General features: G+C 32.0%; 1 protein-coding gene across 4 annotated transcripts in view; it reads left to right on the top strand.

The window, feature by feature from the left end:
• LOC134684270 (paired box protein Pax-6-like) overlaps window positions 1-23337 on the top strand; it is a 48861-nt gene that overhangs the window by 7739 nt on the left and 17785 nt on the right. Inside the window, exons 1-4 of one of the 4 annotated variants that reach the window (XM_063543548.1) lie at window positions 2488-2929; window positions 3394-3481; window positions 6301-6342; window positions 16873-17219. In XM_063543548.1, the coding sequence (XP_063399618.1) occupies window positions 3430-3481; window positions 6301-6342; window positions 16873-17219 (441 nt within the window). In that variant the 5' untranslated portion in view covers window positions 2488-2929; window positions 3394-3429. Of the gene's footprint in view, window positions 1-2487; window positions 2930-3393; window positions 3482-6300; window positions 6391-16872; window positions 17220-23337 lie in introns of those variants that run through there. The other 3 variants (XM_063543546.1, XM_063543547.1, XM_063543544.1) reach the window with 3 other exon arrangements.

Raw genomic sequence — 23337 nt, 5'->3', positions numbered from 1 at the left:
AATATTGCCAATAATTAAGAAGTTCCGGGTCGAATCGATACCAATAATATATTCACCTGTTAACTATTACATTATCTGTACGTTCCGCATCTGACAGGAGTACCACGAAACGCTGTATTTAAGATTTTGCTATATACACGGGTCGTAATCACAGGGTTGAAACTACTTAATTCAATCATTGTCACATTGTTCCCGATTGTAGTACTTTAATCAGTATGACTTTCTAAGATGGCAATACGAATAATAAAAATCTGGACTTAAAATAAGGCGTATAGGTACAGCATGTACAGTTTTCAATTTGTTAGACGTAAAACAGCGAATCAAAGATTAAATTTTATTCATAACTCATAAAGGACAAAACTGTTGATTAAAAAATACTCCTTTCCAGAGACTTTTGTTTTCCAAACAAAATCAATAATACCAATATTAAATTGACAAGTTCCAGGTCGACGGGTTCAAACAGAAAGATGTTAAAAGCAGAGAAAACTTCATCTTATAATCGGCATGACTTTATCAGATGACAATACCAATACTAAAATAAGGCTTACGCATAGTTATATTCTTTAATTCAGTCACAGACCCGCGATATCACGGATGTGTTCTAGTAAATATATATACATATTAAGTTGTGAATATGGTGAAACTAATCCTCAAAATAAGTTTAAAATGCCCTGCATGGTGTGGAATAAACTTGGGTTAAATTGATCATACTTCTTAATTTACTTATTTCAATCCGTTTTAAATATTGTATACTGCCTTAATGATCACATATATAATAATAACTGTTTAAATTTGTTTGCTGGGCATTAATTTACCGTAATTTACCAATCATGTTTTCGGTAATTTCCGCTAAAAACGAAGTTTACCGAATGATCTCATCATTCATAAATCTCATCATACATCAATCTCATCATACAACAAAAAACGTATAATGTTGTGAACACTTAATATAATGTTGTGAGCACTTAATATAATGTTGTGAGCACTTAATATAATGTTGTGAGCACTTCATATAATGTTGTGAACACTGCATATAATGCTGTGAACACTACATATAATGCTGTGAGCACTGCATATAATGCTGTGATCACTTCATATAATGTTGTGAGCACTACATATAATGCTGTGATCACTTCATATAATGCTGTGAACACTGCGTATAATGCTGATTATTAACATAAGGCAGTCGTGGCGTTCCATAATGTTTGTCTTCTCAGTGGTTATAGGATTCACCTACTGGTCCGACTGTGTACCAAAATATTCTGTCATATTACACAAAACCATCATGTCAAACAGAAAGATAATTAGAAATAAATTCTTCCCGCGGTTTACCAAACCTTATTATCCTTTTCGCTTTGAAAACGACCAATTTTACTTTCATTTTCAATTAAAATTTGAGAAGATTCATTCATTACTTTCTCAAAGTTATAACCAATCGAGTGTCTTTTTGTTAAACGACAGTGGCTAATATTTCATGCATTTGTAGCATCCTATAAAATAACACGAGAATATTGTTTGAATGTATGTTCTTATTATGCAAAACACGAGTGATTAATCCAAAACTGTATCTCAATAATGAAGTTTTGAAACAACATATTATTTCATTAATCTTTTTATTGAAGATAAGAGTAAACTATAAATGGCCACCCGCAACGTCAAGGCATTGTTTCAAACTTTCCTAGAAATAAAAAAATAATAAAATGTGCGCAATGAAATGATAACATGAAACCAACATCTGAAGATAGAAAACTCCAACAATATTAAACAAGGTGACACAGATACACCCGACTATCTTATTCTATCTTTTTAACTCTTATTTGAAGCTTCTTACTACACGTAACTTAAAGCTTGATAAAGAATGTGAAGGTTTTGACCTTTAGTTTGTACATAGTTATTTACAATCTGATATTTAACGTCAAGGACATACGGGGACCTTCCGCTATAATGGCGGTATCCCAATTATATTTATAAAACTCACAGAGAGTAATCATCTGTAAGAAATGTCATAAAAGTGAGGTTGTGTTATTTTGAAGCCAACTTGTCGATTTATACATCTAAACCTGAAGCTTTCTCTAATATTAAATCATATGACAACCTTTATTGTTAACTACAATATCTTAATTTATGCTTGAAGAAATAAACTTTATCTCAAATATCACGGAAATACAAATCGTAAGTGTCAGTTTCAGAACTTGCAATGTACATTGGCGTAATTCTTAAAGTTTGTATTGTAACCTTACGTAGCGTGGTAAAATGAACTATATTTTAACTGAATGTGTATTGCGTTTCACAATTGCATGATTTATAAATTGATTTATTTATTCCCTATTAAAATAATACACTCATTCAGCGGGAAAAATATAGAATTGAGTTGATTCATTGGAAAAATAGGGTTGGTCTTTGACGGATCAAGGCTGTGATTGATGGATTCGGTTGGCTTGTCTTCTCTAAGCCAATAGGATTCAAGTCACTTTACACCTAACAGTAGTTTTAACTTGGAGTTTTATTGTGTTCAAAGTCGCGCTGCCTATGTTTTCTGCTCGGTTAGGTGTTCAACAAAGTTATAAGTTAATTGGATTCACTGTACCATAAGGATAATCTACAAGCTTTTGTTTTTGTGGGTCACTCAAATGCAGGACAGAGCATGTTGATGGACAGTGTCCGTGTTTTGTTTTCGGACATTGCTTAAACCTATGAAGACTTTCTGAGAGATGACTATTTCGGAGTGATTTATTGTTACACCATCTCTACTGTACATAAAATATACCATATACACATGCCTAAGATATGGTGCAGTTTAAATATTTAACGCTTGACTGTAACTAAATTATGTACTACACTTAGAATCGCGTGTGGCTATGTATGATCTAGCGTAAAACAATTGGAATACTTCATGTTGAATATTTTACACTTTATAAACTCGTTCTAGGTGAGATAATTTATATGACATCAATTTGTCAACTTTTCTATAACATAACGGCTTTACAGTAAATTGAAGACTTTTATATGTTTTTGATTTATATTTCTAACATAAACAACATAATAACAGGGTGCCATGTACCGGATCGGTTACTGCTGTTAGAATTTTTTTATCTTTTTTTTTCACTTCATCTCATGTTTATTTGTACTCATTTTTTAGTTTAATTATTTTTACTTTATTTTCATTTAAAGTCATAAATATAGACTTTAAAACTATATACTTTTTTGTATTTTTTGTAGATGCTCTAGTTTTTAATTAGTTTTGTGTCTTTTTTATTTACTTATTCAAACTTCCATATTTGACTTCCCTTTTATAATAAAAGTTATAACTTATGACATATCCTCTTTGAATTTTTTAAATAAGCTTAATCATATAATATTTTTAATACATATTTTTATTTTTTTATTTTTCAGGACTTTTAGACAATTTTAATTTGTTAATCAATTTCTATGACAACAGCGATTGAAGATAATACTAACCCTAACGTCATGCCTTCAAAAGGTAAGTTGGTCTCATATTTGTATCTAAGATAACATTTTATAAACTTTTTTTCTAATTTTGTTGTTTCAAATTATTTACCCATTGTCAATGATCTGTTTTTTGTGTTCTTCCTCCCTTTTCACTTCTGAGGATAGAGGGGGTTCTCTTTCATTAAATTTTTTATTTATTTTTGTTTTAAATATGTGTAGTTATTCAATATTTTTATATATGTGCTTCAACGTGTAATCGGCTACAATTCTGTCATTTAGGTTTTAAATAATTCTAAATTTATCATTAACTTCTTTTAACAAATACGACGTCAACTTTTGACAATATTTATAAAGTTAACACCAAATCCATTTACTTTCTTGTTCACCTAAAATTCGTATTTGTAGAGCGAGCTTCATAAATAAGATAATTCTATTCTTCTTTTGAAAACATTCGTCCATAAAACTAAATAAAATCCCAACAATCGCAATAAATGGAGGACATTTCAGTGGTTCCGAATGGTAATGAATCTATAATGCGGACTAATTCTGGTTTTATTTTGGAGAAGTATCCCTTGTTATGAGTCGTTCGGATTATAAATCTCATATAAGAACATCAGCCATTAATGTGAATGTCGGCTAATATTCTGGAAATATTGTCGACAATTTAGCATTTAGACACTAACTGACATTAGATAAGGTCAATTCATTGCCTTCTGACGGGAAGGATTTACTAGGATTTGAGACGCATCGAGTTGTGGATGTTGCTAAAGCCTGGTAATTATTCCCTGATCTCAAACTTCTTCATGTTTATCACATTGATCTGTACAAAGTCAAAATACAAACTTTATCATTGTTCTCAACATTTTATACATAAACAAAAATATTCCCTTGCAACTTTAAATCGACCATTTCAGCATTTAATTGTCTTTTCACATTGGGTCTGTAAGAAACTAAACGTTTTTATTGCAAAACAAAACAAAACTATATAAGATCTGTGTGAAGAAGAATAAAAATGAAGTTTAAAAGGAAAAAATATTGAGGTCTTCGTTTAATGCAGTGTTATTTGCGAATTTATGTGTTGTGAAATTTTACATGATGTTTTTTTTTGTTGTTTTTGCATGTATATAATTTGCAGCAATATTGCTTATTTTTCGTGAAAAACTTCATTTGTATGTAAAGCTATACATTATGATTTGTGTTAAAGGTCGGTGAAAACTTGAAGCTGATCAGTAAAAAACGACAAGATAAGGATGTGTACTTAAATATTTCATTTGAAACATAATTTTTCATGAAAATAATTTTACGTCAGTGGTAAATGGAAAATACATTTCCAACATGACATTTTGACAGCCACTTTGAAACAAAATGTTTTACTACAAAGCAATATCCAAACAAGATCTTTTGTAAAGAAGTCTAAAAAGATGATGTATACCTATTGCTATATGACAAATGAAAACGTTTTAGTGACCCAGGGTCATTCGTTGTGAAGCTTTTCCGTTCGGAACAAAGCTATTACACTTAGTATTATTGTCAACGGACGAGTAATTAATGTGTTAACTATTATGGTCGTGAGAATATAAATTAATTTCTCTTATTTAGTGTCAAAATAAAATATAAATTTTCTTTAATTATCCGTTTAACATGATTCTTAATTGTAACCTTCATCTTTCTCATCAAAATGTTTTATTTCATTTACATGGCATGGATGCCTTGTACGAGCTTCCGTCAATTTTTCATCTTGTTTTATGATTTTTGTTTGCTACACATTACATTGTCAGACACAACATATTCCCATTAAGGAAAATGCACATTCCTTGCAGATATCTAATATATTGTGTTGGATCATACAAAGGTCTCATTGTACTTAAGATATAAACTTTCACTCAAAAGGTATGTTTGTGGATTTTCTCGAGAAAACAGAGTTTCATTTTGAAGGTCTGTTTTTGTTGGGTTACTTGTCCCTCTAGGTGTAACTCGTTTCTATTGTAATAAGATTAATTTGGGAAGAGTGAAAACAACTTTAGATATAAATTATCGCGTGAAATGTTAAAGACTGATTCATAAATAAAAGTATGAGTAATACTTGGAAAATCTTCTTAAAAACACAAAAACAGCAAAAAAGATATCAATTTAGCCACCTGTGCATAAGACTTAACAAACGGTCGATAACTCTGGCCACCTTGTCATTCGGTACAGGTGTAAACTGTTCAGGTAGAAAAATCAGTTTAATTATCGATTTAGGTTCTAATGCCCTGTGAACATTTAAGTATTTGTGTTCAGATGAATGCATCTAAAACAATACCTAACCATCAAATTATTTCTGTAATAAAACATGGAAGGTGATAGGTTTATAGCTCGTACTATTTCCTTTTTATAGCTTTTATAGTAAAACTATTTTCTGCTGAATCATTACGTTACTACGATGTATAGTAAAATGCAACTTTTATTGCTGATTTTTTACATTACAAATGTGAGGAGCAATTTATTTAACTCTGTAAAGTCATAACGTTTCTATAAGGCTGCAAAGCTTACAAGATATAAAAGGTAGGTTTCGCTGTGCATAGGTTTTCAGCTTTGACTTTGTGATGTTGAATATGAAGTTTTACTTTTTTATAAAATGCTTTTTGAGTTCGATTTTTGTTGTTGTTTAGCATGTTTTCTCCATATATGATGGTTTGGCACTGGGGTAATCCCGACTATTGTTATTGTTTTCTACCTGTTTGATGGTTTTGCCACTAAGTACACGACTACTTTCAAGTGCTGTCTTGTAACTATTTAAAACCTATATCCTGTAATGTTGTTGATATAATGTTAGTGTATAGAAATGTTAATGTTATATTGTACTTTCAGACGAAGATTCAAGTGGGAACTCTGTAGGAAGCCCTGACACAGGTAACAACAGTCTAAATAACGGAACAAAGAAACCACGCACCAAAAGAGGTGAGTTTCGTTCGAATACTTTACCAGATTTTAATTTTTTCATCCAAATTAAAAAAAAACTCCAGGTTTTATTTGTTCCGTTGCTTAGGTATACTCTCTTAATTTTCTTGATTCATTAGAAATGTGTAATGAACATAGTGAAAAGCCTGTAATTGTTGCTTAATCTCATACAGTTATCTGTTCGGTGTTTGTCCCCTTTTGTATTTTGCCATTATGTTTTGTGTCTCTATTCCCTTTTTTTATTTTTGATGGCACCTATGTATCTAGAAATCATAATCCGTTTTTCAAGATTTTAAATGTTTGTACATTTGTTTGTTTATTCATTTGTTTGATAGTTCCTTCACCTGTTATCATGGATTCGTCTCACTTCCGGTTTCGATGACGTTAAATATTATGGGTATTTATTTTAGAAACTTCTGCAATTTGAATTTAAAATGTAAATAAGAAGTTAATATAGAGCACCTATTCACTAAACTTAGGTAAAGTAAACACGGAGTACAATTGCTCATTTATCACAAAAGCTTAAGCTTTAAAAAGCCAATTGAGATGAATTTATTTCGGATAATAGATTTGCACTCGAAGGCTTAACGCAATTAAAACAATTGTTGAACAACCTCTAAAAGTAAGATAAATCAATAGACTTGAATGTTCGGTCAATTTGTATTAAGTATCGCTCCTGTCGATAAGTTGTGTTTCAACAATAAATAAATCTGTACGACATCCTATCTTTTCCATTGATCCTACGTTTCATTACTTGATAATCATTTCGTTCAGTATCTCTTCATCAGGACTCAGCTCCAATTTTAAGTTGCAAATTCTTTGCTTTATGTATAGAACAATTCCAGGATATCAAACGATGATGTGTAATTGCTTGTTTCGCGACGGAATGACAACGATTTGATTCCGTTAATTTGTATTGTGTCAACGTCTTTGAATATTTTATTGTAGGTTTCTGTTGATGTGCTATAGGCAAATGTTACTATTTGTCGTTTATAAATATAACATGAAAAGTTCAACGCTCGTATGAAACATTATTTTGGACAGCATTGAGAAAGAATGTGTGCTGCACTGTTTCTGGTAAATGTGGAAAGGAAAAAAAGGGGGGGGGGTGTTTCAATACAAGATTTTTTTAATAGTAAAGAACAGAAATCAATGTGTGTATTCATACAAATAACACAAAGAATTATAAATAGACATATTTCAACAATTATATAAAGACTTCCTCATATTCTAAAATGTTATTTGAAAGTCAATATCTTTATTTTGGTTCTGACTACTAAAGAAACATTTGTTTACTGTTTGTATAAATCCTAACATCAATGCAAATGTCAAAACTTCTCGTTCTATAATCCTTCTAGAAATGTACAATGTGTGAACACTAAGGTCTGGGAGAAATAGGAGGAAGTAATTAGATATTTTATTTATAAAAATTAATAATAAACAATGTAGCTGTTTTAAGATGTAAGTTAAATTATAACCACATGATTACAGAAGATCACAGAATAGAGAGAGGAAATAAAAAGCTTCAGATTAACCTTTCTATTTAAAGTCTTGTAATTTGGTTAAGACTACACGGGTGGCCATGATAAATTTGTATGATTTTTTTTAAAATTTGATTTTTTTGCAATCCAGTTAAGACATTTATAAATTCGATTGCTATCACATACCTATTCGAAGAAGTAATTCGATGTCGGCAGCATTTTTAATTCAACTGAAATAGATGATGAGTGAATTTTGCCTTAAAATTAGGTTTAATAATGAGCATTCTAACAAGCTAGATTGAATGAAACAAAACTTTCAAAAGTGTGATAGGCTTGAGGCTATAACATTCTTATTTCAATTTCTCTCTATGCGAACACGAAAATCAAACAATCAAAATTTACTTATCCAGAAAGACTTATTTTTTAAAGAGGTATGCAGTTCAATGTTATAACATGTTGCCGAAAAGAAAGAGAAAAAAGAAAATGTTTAAGTCACAGTTTTTGGAAAAAAGTAAAAACACAAAAATACCGAACTCCGAGGAAAATTCAAAAAGGAAAATCAAAAATCAAAAGGCAAAATCAAAAGTCCAAACACATCAAACGAATGGATAACAACTGTCATATTCCTGACTTGGTACAGGCATTATCTAATGTAGAAAATGGTGGATTGAACCTGGTTTTATAGCTAGCTAAACCTCTCACTTGTATGACAGTCGGGAGGGTGAAAAATCAGATTGACTTTGACATTATAGGATACGAGTTGCTTCTCGACTCTGTGTGTACATGCTTGGCTATGTATCCTTTTTACAAATTTGGGTCGACCAATTGTACTTTAGGCTTAACTCGTAACTAATATCAAGAGGGGTTCCGATGGTTCAATCTAATACTCGTAACTAATATCAAGAGGGTTACGATGGTTCAATCTAATACTCGTAACTAATATCAAGAGGGTTACGATGGTTCAATCTAATACTCGTAACTAATATCAAGAGGGTTACGATGGTTCAATCTAATACTCGTAACTAATATCAAGAGGGTTACGATGGTTCAATCTAATACTCGTAACTAATATCAAGAGGGTTACGATGGTTCAATCTAATACTCGTAACTAATATCAAGAGGGTTACGATGGTTCAATCTAATACTCGTAACTAATATCAAGAGGGTTACGATGGTTCAATCTAATACTCGTAACTAATATCAAGAGGGTTACGATGGTTCAATCTAATACTCGTAACTAATATCAAGAGGGTTACGATGGTTCAATCTAATACTCGTAACTAATATCAAGAGGGTTACGATGGTTCAATCTAATACTCGTAACTAATATCAAGAGGGTTACGATGGTTCAATCTAATACTCGTAACTAATATCAAGAGGGTTACGATGGTTCAATCTAATACTCGTAACTAATATCAAGAGGGTTACGATGGTTCAATCTAATACTCGTAACTAATATCAAGAGGGTTACGATGGTTCAATCTAATACTCGTAACTAATATCAAGAGGGTTACGATGGTTCAATCTAATACTCGTAACTAATATCAAGAGGGTTACGATGGTTCAATCTAATATCAAGAGGGTTACGATGGTTCAATCTAATATCAAGAGGGTTACGATGGTTCAATCTAATACTCGTAACTAATATCAAGAGGGTTACGATGGTTCAATCTAATACTCGTAACTAATATCAAGAGGGTTACGATGGTTCAATCTAATTTAGATGTTTTGTAGTGAAGTGAATACACAATTGTATGTAGTTCTACGACTACATAAAGTTATAACATTGAGAATACCCATCAAAGAAACTGGGAACAATAGATGGTCAAATTTATCTTCATACGATACATATTTTCACGTTGTAATTGAAAATTACACTTATTGTAATGTAAATGTAAATCGTAGGTAAAAAGAAATTTTCTTTTTAATAGATCTTTCCGGAATAAAAGTGAAAAGAAATGCTCTCATTTCAAATCTTGTTATGAATATTGATTTAATAATAACATAGGAAAACAAATTCAAAAGTATTTCTTAATAATAGTAAATCTGTTCTCGAAATATTGCAATCAATATTCATCCAGGAAGGTGGGAAAATGTAAAATTTCTTGTGAGTTGTAATGCATGCGCCAGAGGACACATCACCTCTACAACAATGTCTTTTCCCGATAACTGAGACCGGAAGCAATTTATATTAAATAACTGACGAAGTCGGATGACGGGTCGCAGCATCCCTTGTAGCGACGGACATCACATTTAATGAATGGTTGACAGTTGAGTTCGGAGGTTGTATTAGGTTATCAATTTTGGCCCATTTAATATCCACGGTGGTCTGACGTTTAAGACAGATAAACACACTTTACCAGCCTTTTTATTTGAGATGTCGTAATGTCTACAGTGGAATCGAGATCACCGTAATAAGATGGTGTTTGCGATGGAGGGTTGACAACAGTGACATGATTTTATCAGCAAACATCCATTAAAGTAAACCCAATGACGTATAATTGGCACTTTACTCTTTCATTATAATTGTCTTCACAAATGTCGTATTGACATATACAGAATGGTTTACATTTTATAAGTAATTGTATGTAGAGGTTCTGAAATCTTTGGAGAATGTACTATAAAACAACATTAATTTAAACAAATTCTATAATCTCTTGGTTTACTTTCATTCGTGAGAAATTTTGATTTTAAATAGCACTTGAAAATTTTATTACGATTTAGGCATGAAAAGACAAACGACGAAACATTTCGGAGTGCCAAAAACACGAATGGTTTCATTGATAGTTTAAAGTTTGTCATAATAGCACGATTTAGACGTGTACAATTATTACATTTCTCATTCCTTTTTCATCCTCATCATAACTCTGTTATTGCAAAATTTTAATGTACAAATTAATCATTCTATCAGTCTGTCTGTTATGCTTTAACTCGTGTCCTTTCACCTTTGATAAAGTGTTCCTAGAAAGGTATTGATGATGTCCCGTTATTGTCTACTGGTTGTAGCTGTTGTATTTATATTATATTGTCAGGTAACGGATGACAGGATTTGAATGAGGATTTTATCAGTTTTATAAAAAATATTACATATATAACTTATATCGATGCTTGAGGCACTCGTGATTTCGGTTTTATTTAGATTTCGTTGTTGTTCAGCCCTAGGTTTTGGTTGGGTTCCTGTTGCTCAGTCTTCAGTTTTCGTTGTTGGTCAGCCCTATATCATCCCTTGTTTTTGGTTGGTTCCTGTTGCTTAGCCTTCAGTTTTCGTTGTTGGTCAGCCCTATATCATCCCTTGTTTTTGGTTGGTTCCTGTTGCTTAGCCTTTAGTTTTCGTTGTTGGTCAGCCCTATATCATCCCTAGTTTTTGGTTGGTTCCTGTTGCTCAGTCTTTAGTTTTCGTTGTTGGTCAGCCCTATATCATCCCTTGTTTTTGGTTGGTTCCTGTTGCTTAGCCTTTAGTTTTCGTTGTTGGTCAGCCCTATATCATCCCTAGGTTTTGGTTGGTTCCTGTTGCTCAGTCTTTAGTTTTCGTTGTTGGTCAGCCCTATATCATCCCTAGTTTTTGGTTGGTTCCTGTTGCTCAGTCTTTAGTTTTCGTTGTTGGTCAGCCCTATATCATCCCTTGTTTTTGGTTGGTTCCTGTTGCTCAGTCTTTAGTTTTCGTTGTTGGTCAACCCTATATCATCCCTAGTTTTTGGTTGGGTTCCTGTTGCTCAGTCTTTAGTTTTCGTTGTTGGTCAGCCCTATATCATCCCTTGTTTTTGGTTGGTTCCTGTTGCTTAGCCTTTAGTTTTCGCTGTTGTGTTTTGTGTTCTGTAGTTTGTCTTTTCTTTTTTCTTTTTTTAAAAATGGCGTTGTCAAGGCAAGGCTCCGTGTTGAAGGCCGTACTTTAACCTATAATGGTTTACTTTTTAAATTGTTATTTGGATGGAGAGTTGTCTCATTGGCACTCACACCACATCTTCCTATATCTATTGTCAGTATATTTTCTCCTTATGAGTCTGACTGTCCAATTGGTATCTTTCGCCTCTCTTTTCCAAGATATAGAACTACAATGCTGTTGGAATGTTCCCAAGAAATATTTTTTTCTGACATGGTCTTGAATTTTTGTCGCGTGCACTTCTGTCCATTGTCCTATATATAGATGTGTATACTGTGCTTTTGTGGTATCATTGACACAATGCCTATCAGCTGAGTGTCATCTGAGAAGTTAACTAATCTTTCCATTCCTTAATGTCACTATCGTCAGCTACTTCTAATGACCTTTGATCCCTCTCAGAGGTCACGATTGATACTAATCTCGTCACCAGAAAACCACATCTGTCGGAGAATGTCGCTGTAGTGGTTAACATCATATTCATCATGTCATGTTCTTGTAGGAGAAAATAAAGAAAAAAAAATAACACAGTATTTATTCAATTTTGAAAAAAAAAGAAATGCTGTTCGATAAAATGCAAGTGCATCAAACGTAGATCCTTCCTAGTATGGCGAAATGTGAAAATGAAAATTAAATTTTGTTACTGTTAAAGAGGGGTGTTATTCACTGTCACTCCCTTTTGTGCAGCCCATAGACATAACGCATAATTTTTGATAACGGAAGACACAAAATATTGCGGCTTTATTATCCAAGTATATGAAAGACATTGTTTACTGCACACTTTGTGCACTATATTTAAGAAAAACTTTACAAAGCAATAAATCCCTTGATGTGACATTTTTCAAGTCCTTGAGAACTGAACGAAATGCATTTACATTAATCATGTTTAAAAAAGGCTTATTTTTACAGAAAATGTCTTCCTTATATACTTTATTTATCCAAAGTCAAAGAATGGTTTTGATTTACATTACATAACGGCATTACCATTAATTGGTATAATTTGCCGAAATAGTCCTTTCACATAAAGCTGACTACCACATGTTACACGATGCGGATTGATTTACGGATCAGAAGTTTGGCCACACACAACAAAACACCCCAGCTTAATCTGTTTATAATCTATTTATAAATATCTTATTAATATACAGAATATACATAGTACTGGTTCTTAATAGACGACACGTGTTCGGGAGTTATCATTGAATAGCCCTTACTCAAGACATTACGTTAATTACACAAAACCTGTCACACAACACATCTTTATGTGAGGTCAATACATTAACCTTATCAACATTCTTTTTATTCCCCACCTATACGATAGTAGAGTGGCATTATGTTTTCTGATCTGTTCGTTCGTTCGTTCGTCTGTCCCGCTTCAGGTTCAAGTTTTTGGTCAAGATAGTATTTGATGAAGTTGAAGTCAAATCAACTTGAAACTAACAAAATATGATATGATCTTTCTAATTTTAAAGCCAAATAAGGGTTTTTACCCAAATTCCACGGTCCACTGAACATAGAAAATAACAGTGGGGATGGAGCATCAGTGTACTGGAGACACATTCTTGTTTTCACTAGTTTGAACGTCCTGCAAATTCAGGAGTTAGAGTTTTGTAAAATTCTTAACTATGACTCTGGATGAGGATTGCAGATTTGAGTAAGATTCGTCAAGAGTTCAGAAAAATAGAACTAAACAAGAATGTGTCCCCAGTCGCACTTTATATTCTATCTGGACCGTCAAAATGAGGGGAAATGTCTAATTTGGCATTAAAATTAGAAAGATCATATGACAGAGCACATGTGTACTAAGTTTCAAGTTGATTGGACTTCCACTTCACCAAAACTACCTCGACCGAAAATTTTAACCTGAAGTGGGACAAACTGACGAACGGACGAACGAACGAATGGACGGACGCACAGACCAGAAAACGAAATGCCCGTACATAGGGCATAAAAATTAACAAAACTATTGACTGCATGACTTAAGAAGATGTGGGGTTCTAGTATTACGACTTAAGAAGATGTGGGGTTCTAGTATAACGACAATAAAACAACAAACGCAAATAGAGAACGCACAGACATAAAAACCAAAAGACTAATTCAGGTTATCCTACAATTTTCGAAACAGAGAAGTTTCTAGAAAGACTCGGAACAAATATGACAGAGACTCTAAGAATTGTCATTGACACATAACTTTACAACACACAATATATTTATATATATTGATATATTTCTAATTTAGTCTTGAAGACAGCTACTCATATATATATACTAGTCAGCGAAGACAGCTACTCATATATAGACTAGTCAGAATGCAAACAGGATTCTGTTTATTTTTAAGAAAAACAAGGGTTATATCTATTTTGTGGTGGACAGGATGTTGTTCAATGGAGAAAAATTTGGTGTAAGGTATACAACATTTGCACAGCAAACTAACAAACAAATACACTTAGAAGAAAGGTTGTAACCGTCAACATTCGGCCTAACATATAGAAAAAAAGTTATGCTAAAAGTAAAGACCATATTTACTCAGTGTCTAGACAGTTATTATTCAAACAGAGATTTCTTCAACCCGGATAATTCAGTCCCTTCCGTAGTCTATCCCCTATACTTGCGAATGTTGACATCGTAGATCAGAGAAATGTAACTGATAAATTATTCGAATCGAAGATATTCAATTTCGGTCAACACGGTCCTTATTAAAAATATAAATCTAGTAGGATGTTAAAAACAAAGTCGGTCAGGGACCGGTTAATAATTACATAACTGAGTTAAAACAATTTTGTTAGTTCTCAACCTATCCCTTTTTCGGTTTTCGACGTCGACCTTGGCTTTATATTTGTTGAATAAGTAAAAACGAAGTCAGCAAAATCTAACATTGAAAGACAAATTTACAATACATGTGCATTTACTATAGATAAACAAAGCGGAACTTTGTTATAAAAGGAGTCTCGTGCAAAAAAATATATAAAATGGGACTGATTTTGTAAATGACCCACTTTTCTTTGTGTAAAATCATACATAAAATTAGCCCTACGTTGAACTCTGTAATTTAACCATTCTAAGCTTAAACCTATAATAAACAATACATTTTAAAACACAAATTAAAAATATGCAAAAAATCATAGTCTTGCTTGACAAGAAATCCTTTTTTCTATAGATATTAAAAAACATCAAACAAGTACATAGTTTTTAAAGGAAGCGACCCATAAATGACTTCTCCCAAACGATACAGGAATTATAAACTTAATATTTCAGATTGCACTTGTAGATAATGTTATCATATAAAACAATTGTTAATTGTTCAGGTGTAGGCGTACAAACTTTTCAATGTCTTACTTTGAAAATACTTTTAAAATATTGTTTTATTTATTTGAATGTTTCCGTGTTTTCTTGTTCAAGTTATTTCGCTTGTTGTATAGTTATTGTACAATGTTTAGAAAAGATAATGTAAAACAAGAAAAAAATAACAAAAACAAAAAAATAAAAAAGCGAAGGCCATTAACTATTGTATTTCATTATATTTTAATCTTTCGTTTGATATGAGGACGTATGTATTTGAAATGAAAAATTAAACCAATATGTCCGAATGTCAAAATGTTACCAAAAAAAAAAACGAATTACGAAAAAAGATAAGAAAAAGCACATGTTTGAATACTATTTTCAAAGTTTACATTTAAATCTGTCATAGTTGAATCTTGAACGAGATACAAATCTTATTACGGAATACAATTACAAAGGTGAATTATCCAACATGGTAGAACTGCAATTCTACATCTTCAATGGTAACCTGTCAAGAAAGTAATTTTAGGTGATCGCTTGTAAAAATCCATGTCAGAATGAACAAAGATATGCACAGAAAATAAATTCAGTATTAATCACTAAATAGGAGAACATGTAATTTATCAGTTTAACGGTGGGTGGGAGTAAAATGTGACATCCAAGTCAGTTTTAATAGGGTGGTAAAGATATCAGCCGACAAAATCACTCAAACGTGACCAAGTATATGAATGAAAAAAATACAATGAAACTTGCCATCAGAAAATTGCAAGCCGTTGTGTGTGCGCTATTTTACATTGTATTAAACCAATTACAGAAATGCTTTCCTTTCTTAAGCGATTCGTTAGAAATCAGATAAAATATATTGTATTTCAAACCCAGCAAAATATTTTGATTTGATCAATCGTTACACAATAATGCTCAACAATTGACTCTTTAAAGAAATGCGAATCTTTGCATGTTTCTGCTAAATCCACCTTTGACAGTGGATGTTTATTACTTAGAAATACAATAACCTATATTCTAAATGAAGGGTTTAGATCTACAGTAATTATATATAAGATTAACATATATAAAATCACAAAAGGTCGGTTTATGTTAAAATTGGATAGCAGGGAGCTATGAACAAGATGTTTATGTGCAAATTATAATTGTTTAAATGAAAGCATTGTGCAACGGGTGTATTATCAAATGTTCAGATGTCATAGTAACTGAATATATCTAAATGTCCAAAATTAACAAGATTGATGTAAACCTGTCACGTCATCCGTGCATAACTTATTACAGATTTAATATTTTATAATTTTTGTTGTGTGTCTCATTGATTATGAGATAAATAGTTATAAAGCCGAGTATCTAATTATTTTTTGCAAATGTAATTTAATTATGTTGTTATGATCCATTTTTGTCATTCATGACTGATTTCTCCAGAACATATTTGTTTATATCAAAACTGTATTTCAACCAATCATACTCAAGTATGACTCTGGATGAGGAATGCAGATTTGAGTAAAATTCGACAAGAGCATAGAAAATAAAACCAAAAAATTATTAATAGGATAAAAATAGGCAAATAAAAGGATAAAGAATATTGGTTCGTACAAATAGCAAAAATAAATAATGAAAAGAAAAAAAATTGGAATAGAGAAAAGCGTATAGAAAATAAAGGACCTTAACCCAAGCCCTTCTTTAAGAATAAGACTTTGCACACTTGAAACAGGGGAGATAATTTATTATAGCATCTCAGTTCCGATTAATTGTCTCTTTACCGAAACCTGCACATGGTAGCTGTAGCATGAGACATAAGAGTAAATAGTGAATTAATAAAGATTTTCTTGTATTTTTCAGGTCACAGTGGAGTTAATCAGTTAGGTGGTGTATTTGTGAACGGGAGACCACTTCCAGATTCAACAAGGCAACGAATTGTTGAACTTGCCCACAGTGGCGCTAGACCATGTGACATTTCTAGAATTCTTCAAGTATCGAATGGTTGCGTAAGCAAAATTCTCGGACGTTATTATGAAACTGGGTCAATACGACCTCGAGCCATTGGTGGCAGTAAACCAAGGGTTGCCACTAATGACGTAGTTACAAAAATTGCTCAATATAAACGCGAGTGTCCATCAATATTCGCCTGGGAAATAAGAGATCGTCTATTATCAGAAGGATGTTGTAACCAAGAAACTATTCCAAGTGTAAGTGCAGTTATTTCTAGATTTAACTCAATTGAATAAGTATTGTTTACAAATATTACACTATGATGTACTAGCAAATCTTTGTGTGTAAATGCTTTTACGACCAACATTTGTAGTACAAAAACAAAGAACGTACATTATTAGTATACAAGTATAAAGTTGCTCGAAATTAATGTCTTTTCGCCTATTTCTAAAGCTGGGACATACAGTCTTCGTTGAAGTCATCGTATAAAAACAGCCTTATTGTTTTCATAATTTGGTGCGTTTTATTCTACTCACAAAATTAAATGATAACTTGGTGTGAAGGTCATATTTCTCAATTGTTGGCGTCCTTGAGAAATATAGATTATCCCACTAAGTCTACAAGTTCCTTTAATATTAATATTGTTAAAAAAAAACATTTCACGTGAAAATTAAAAGTTCAGTTTATGCATATTCAGTGATATTGTTGGTTTTTTTCAAAACTACCTCTACCCTTTTTATTGGGAAAATATGCGTCATTTTTATCAAATTGGGAAATTCATATATATAAACCATGAATTTGACTGAAACTTCAATTTGCAGACCCCCTTTCAGGAGGTAAACCCTCATTTGACCCTTATTATCAGTGATTATACATAGATAGACCCTCAAATCTACACATATAGTCATTTTGAGTGTTTTTCAGTTTGTATGCATGCACAATTACAATTGAGACTGCCCTGTTTGGGGAAAATGTTGTCTTTTTTTTAATAATTTTAAGCCATTATTTTTTCAAATTGGGATTCTTCTCCAGGGGAAAAAGCCTTTATTCTCCGGTAATTTAAGGCAAACAGTATCACTGATATTTCACGCAAAAAAAAACCCACTTTAAGTTAGATTAAAGGAGTTCAGTGTGTTGGGGTGAATGCATTATAAAGTCATCGACGCACTTTCCATGCATCTCTTGACGCACTTTCCATCATCTCTTTTTTTCCAAACTTTTTTTCCAAGGTCGTCTTTTATGAGAATTTAATGTACAACTATTTTATCATTTTGAGAAGCATCTTTGAATGGATTTCACTTTTTCACTTCATTAAATACACTGTGAATATAAACTTCAAATAAATAAACTTCTTAAAATTATTTATTCTGCACAATCTTAATACTTAATAAATCAATGAAATGTGATTTTTATTTGCAGTCGATTTAATAAATGTTTCAATGAAGCAGCATGCAATTTTTAAATTTATTTGTAAAGCAAAAAAAACATATTTGACTTTTAATGAATATAATAACACCAAATTCCTATCATTAAGTCTATTTCACTGTAACCTTTTCTTCGACGTATCATTTTAAATGCTTAATATCTTAATATTTGAAGTATTCATAATGTAACAATTACAGTGGTAAAACCAACGGTTAAATGTTTTCATATCATTTATTTTGCTTAAATTGTGAAACATATTTATTCGTTAAATCACTTTTGTACAATAAAACTCAGTGGAGACTATGAGTTTATTTAACATGTTTGAGGAATCGAGCGCACCTCCTGGTGATTTGATTGAAAGGCTGGTGGTTTTGTAAAGCTTCCTTCCATCTGTCTACAGCTTATAGAAAGGAAGATATCAAAAGTTACCTTCATAAGTTATCCTTTGATATCAACTTAATTCAAATTGATTTTCTTAAAGATTTATTGGAAATTATGACTACTCTATTAAGTAATTGTAAAATCAAAACACGCAAATTTATACAAATAATTTTTTAATACTTGATTTCCAAAAGATAAATTATTCAAAAACGATCTGTGATAAACCTCGGACTATAATACTAACTATATATAATACATGTAGTCCCAGGATAAAAATATCTCTAGAAATATAAATATGAAATTAAAATCTGGATCATTTCAAATATGCATGAAATATTAGCCACTGGACTTTAAATTAGCCAGCAACAATTATCCAATGAAAATCTTGAATTTAAAGAACAGTTACATAGCAGACACGTATTTTCTACATAAGAAATTGCCTATACCAAGTCACGAATATAACATGTTATCCATTCGTTTTATGTGTTTCAGCTTTTGATTTTGACATTTGATAAGGGACTTTCCTTTTTTAATTCTCCTGGGAGTTCAGTATTTTTGTGATTTTATTATTTTCGTAAAAACATCTTCATTTGAATACATTTTTACAAGAAGACTTTCTCCATTCTTATTTTTTCTTTTTTCATTTGAGTTTTATTTTCATCAATCATGCTTACTGTACAACAATTGTGGACCATTATTTCAAATCGTATAAACGTAAATAATTAATTTGTACTAAATTTTGCTAAGATTGTTTATTTATTTCTTACATTGACTGAAAATAAATAGGCCAAATCAAATTTATAGTTACATTTCCAGCTTAGTATATTTATATTCTTATTTAAGAAGGTTTCCTAGTTTCAGTATTTTTTAGATACCCGTCGGAGTTTTATCTTGAATAAAACTTACCTAACCAGTTGATAAAAATACTCTTCTAGTAAAGTTGAGAATGGAAATATTTTAGATAGAAGATATATATATATTTTTAATTACAGAAGAATATTAATAGACGAAAAGGATGTTTCAAACATAATTATTTAATATTAAAGTAAAGATAGAGACACACTAGATAAACTTATGATTGAATGAAAGTTTGTATTGAAAACGAATTATGTTTGTTAAATAGAGACGTCGACCAGTAGAAGTTCACCGACAGTGCACGCTTGTATTTCCCAGTGTTTCAGACAAAAGTCAAATGCTAATTAATTCCCTAAGGTCAGAAGGTTATTCCTGCTTAATTTCACATTTTTTGTCCTTTTTTCGAGTAGTTTTTATCAGAAGTGATGCATCTGTAAAATCGCTCCATAATATCTTAAAAAATCAAATTTCCAAAAGAAATCTATTATCACTAAACTAATTTAGGATGGAAAGAAAAAAGAACATTCTTGACTTATGCCGCTCGAATAAATTCTAAATAATGGCCAAATTAGTCTAAATAGCGGGTTTAATTTTCCTTATGATAAATCTTTTGCAAACTAGTATTGAAACTTCCATATGATTAAAGATCACTCGGCTCTGCCTATTGTAGAATATGGCCGTCTAGCTCTTCTCAGGGTACTAAAATCCAACACCTCTTCAAAATTGTAATATGTCGTCTTTAAAAGCCAATAATAACTGCTTTCAGTGCATTTTGTTGAAGTGTCTGCGCTGCATTGCTGATTCCCGACCATATGGACATTGTGTTTGATGAAGGCTGTCGTCGTAGTGCCGGTTATGATATCACTCCGCCTATTATTCAGGGTTTGCTGTGTAAATATTGAGAGTAAACATCCCTCTTACCCTGAACAAAACTTAATGTTTACTCTTTGGTTGTATCAAAACACAAAATTAACTACTTTCAACAAGATGTTCAAGTGTCTTCAGATTTTGTGTAAATAAATGATTAGAGAAACACGTGTATAATTACTTAGAGTTTTATGTTATAAAAAATCTTAAATATTTTCATTAATGCTGATTCAACGAATTTAATTATAACAGAAATCTGTTATTTTGCCGTTTTTGTGCGTAAAGTCTTTCAAGGATATTCTACATTTCCCATGCAGCGATGGTAAGAAGGGAAAAAGGGGGGGGGGGGAATAGGGAGTCCGTTAACATGTTAACAACACCTCGATTTTGGCAAAAACAGTTAACAATGAATGCAAAAATGCTGAAAACAGTTGACAAAGTGGGTTGAAAACAGTTTTAATTGATCTCAGATATCAGTTAACAACACCTTGGAAAGGAACATAACAGGTTAACACAAAAAGCCTGGTATTGCCCCCCCCCCCCCCCCCCCCCCCCCCTCATGGTATGATTTCCCCTTGAAATACCACTTGTTAAAGTATCGATCATTTGTCAGATCAATCAGTAAAGAGGATTCATAGTTTGTATTCTAAAGAACAAGTTATTAAATATAAAGAATATTTTCTCACTAAAAACCCGTCGAAATGTGATAATAACAAAATGAAACGAAATAATAGATTCAAAATATTTCACTGCTTGCCAGTCATTTTCTTGTTTTATACGAGATATGTTAGTCTGGATGAAATGGATTAATTGGATTTGACGCATCTGCGCCGCCAAAGTACAGAATCTGATTTCGTTTGCATGGCCGCACAAATTCAACTCTTAATCGTTCAACCTATCATATTTGCATTTTTCATCGAATTTGATTTCCCCATCTTGTAGAATGTTCAAACCCTCGACAACCATACAGCCATCGTTTTGACGTACAGAACTATTGTGTGAATCAAAAATGAACTCTTGTGTCGGTATTAGAAAAATGGCGCCATCATTGAAACAAATTTGTTAAACCGTTCATTGACAATAGAATTAACATGAAATGAGTGAAAATGACAATGAAAGGCACATGGACGATGTTCTTTTTTGTGTCTATCGTGTAATTTGTCCAGGACAAGAATAAAAGTACATCCATGATACTCTAACGTTACAATACTAGGAAAGTGATTCAGGAAGAGACATATATAAATATCAATGATCAATCCTGGGGAGCCTGTCACTCAGAAAGGCAAATATAAATAACAATGATCGATCCCGGGGAGGCTGTCATTTAGAAACAGGTTTCCGAGTCTTCATTTGAAGTGATGTATCTCTTTTTGAAGTTAACACCATTGGAAGGCATCTGCTATGAACGCCCAGCAATTCTCCCAAATAATTAGGTTAAGATGTCTACTATTCGTGCAGTTTAAATACGTAAAATAAATGTCTGTTTTGTTTAATTGGTATTGTTGATGCAATGTACGATCCTTCCTTACTGCAAGTGGAAGGTGTGTTCGACTCCAATCTTTATTGACTAACTTTGCTAGTTTTCCAGTCGAAAGTTGGTGGTTCTTTCTTGTTTCCTTTTCTATTACAAACTGACAAATGTACACGAATTAGACAATCGTGTGCTGAAAGTCGCGTTAAAACCAATCTCGCTTACTGATATCAGCATACACCTATGCTTTGTTTTGTAAACTGTTATTTGTCTTTTTGCCATTTCGTGGTATCTTTCTTTTCAACTTACAAATTTTAATGTCCCTTTGGTATCTTCTGACTGTCTTTTTCAATATTTCACTGAAATAAATGTTTACATTACAAGATAAACTTACAACAGCTTCCATTATTAACACAAAAATCCTATTAAACAGTCTTTTACATATTTAACATGAAAAGTTATAAATATGAAACAATAAAACGGGAATAAAATGACAATAGATTAGTTACCTATCGTGTCAAAGGAGTTGTCAAGCCATTAAAACAAGCGATATCTGCTTCACGACTATAATGTTCTACAACCTACCGTCATCAATATTGACTAACTCGTTCTGACAGATTAAATCACTCGACGTCCATTTTATTTCAAATCATTCTCCTGTTTGTCTTCACACCATGCTTACAAATTACATTGGAAGCCATGTTTTTGGTTAATGTTCCATTTCGTCGTTGTAAATTAACTTTCAGTGATTTCATATTTTATTGTGTGTACAAATTTGTCATCAAAACAGTTGAATATAAAAAAGTAAACACAAAGAAAACGATATTTTACTTAAGCAAATATTAAACCTTAATGCTAAATGTTAATCTCAACTGAAATTGGTGACTTGGATGTAAATGATAAGTTTCAAATCATCGATGGCTCTTTTCATGACCTTCAGACAAGGTCACAAGTCTGATCTTTCAAGTTGACCAAAAAAGAATTACTAAATTTATCTTGAGACATTAAATATTGATACTTTATTATTTCTAGATTCATCTAACTTCAACTTTGCCTGATTTACTGATTTGCTTCTTGTCTTGTTGTAAATACCAACATGGTTTTCTCGTTTTCATAAAATTGCGTGAATAACTACTATTAGGATATTTATTGATTTGGAGTTAAACAGGAAATTGTACGCTCATTATTATTGGAAATAAGTATAATATTTATTAACTGACCCACGGTCATTTTACTCGGGTCTGTAGTGCGATCAACGGTAAAGTGTTGAAGTCTGTAGTGTGATCGACGTTAAAGTGTTGTGGTAAATGGCTAACTTGTCAGCGAGTGAATTGCCTTAATTAATTCAGATTAGAACTCGTGTATTGGTATTGTAG

Source organism: Mytilus trossulus, chromosome 9, assembly GCF_036588685.1.
Source record: "Mytilus trossulus isolate FHL-02 chromosome 9, PNRI_Mtr1.1.1.hap1, whole genome shotgun sequence".
In the NCBI taxonomy this organism is placed as follows: Eukaryota; Metazoa; Mollusca; class Bivalvia; order Mytilida; family Mytilidae; genus Mytilus; species Mytilus trossulus.
Note: the sequence above shows the minus strand (reverse complement) of the source record. Positions and strands in the feature narration are given on the sequence as shown.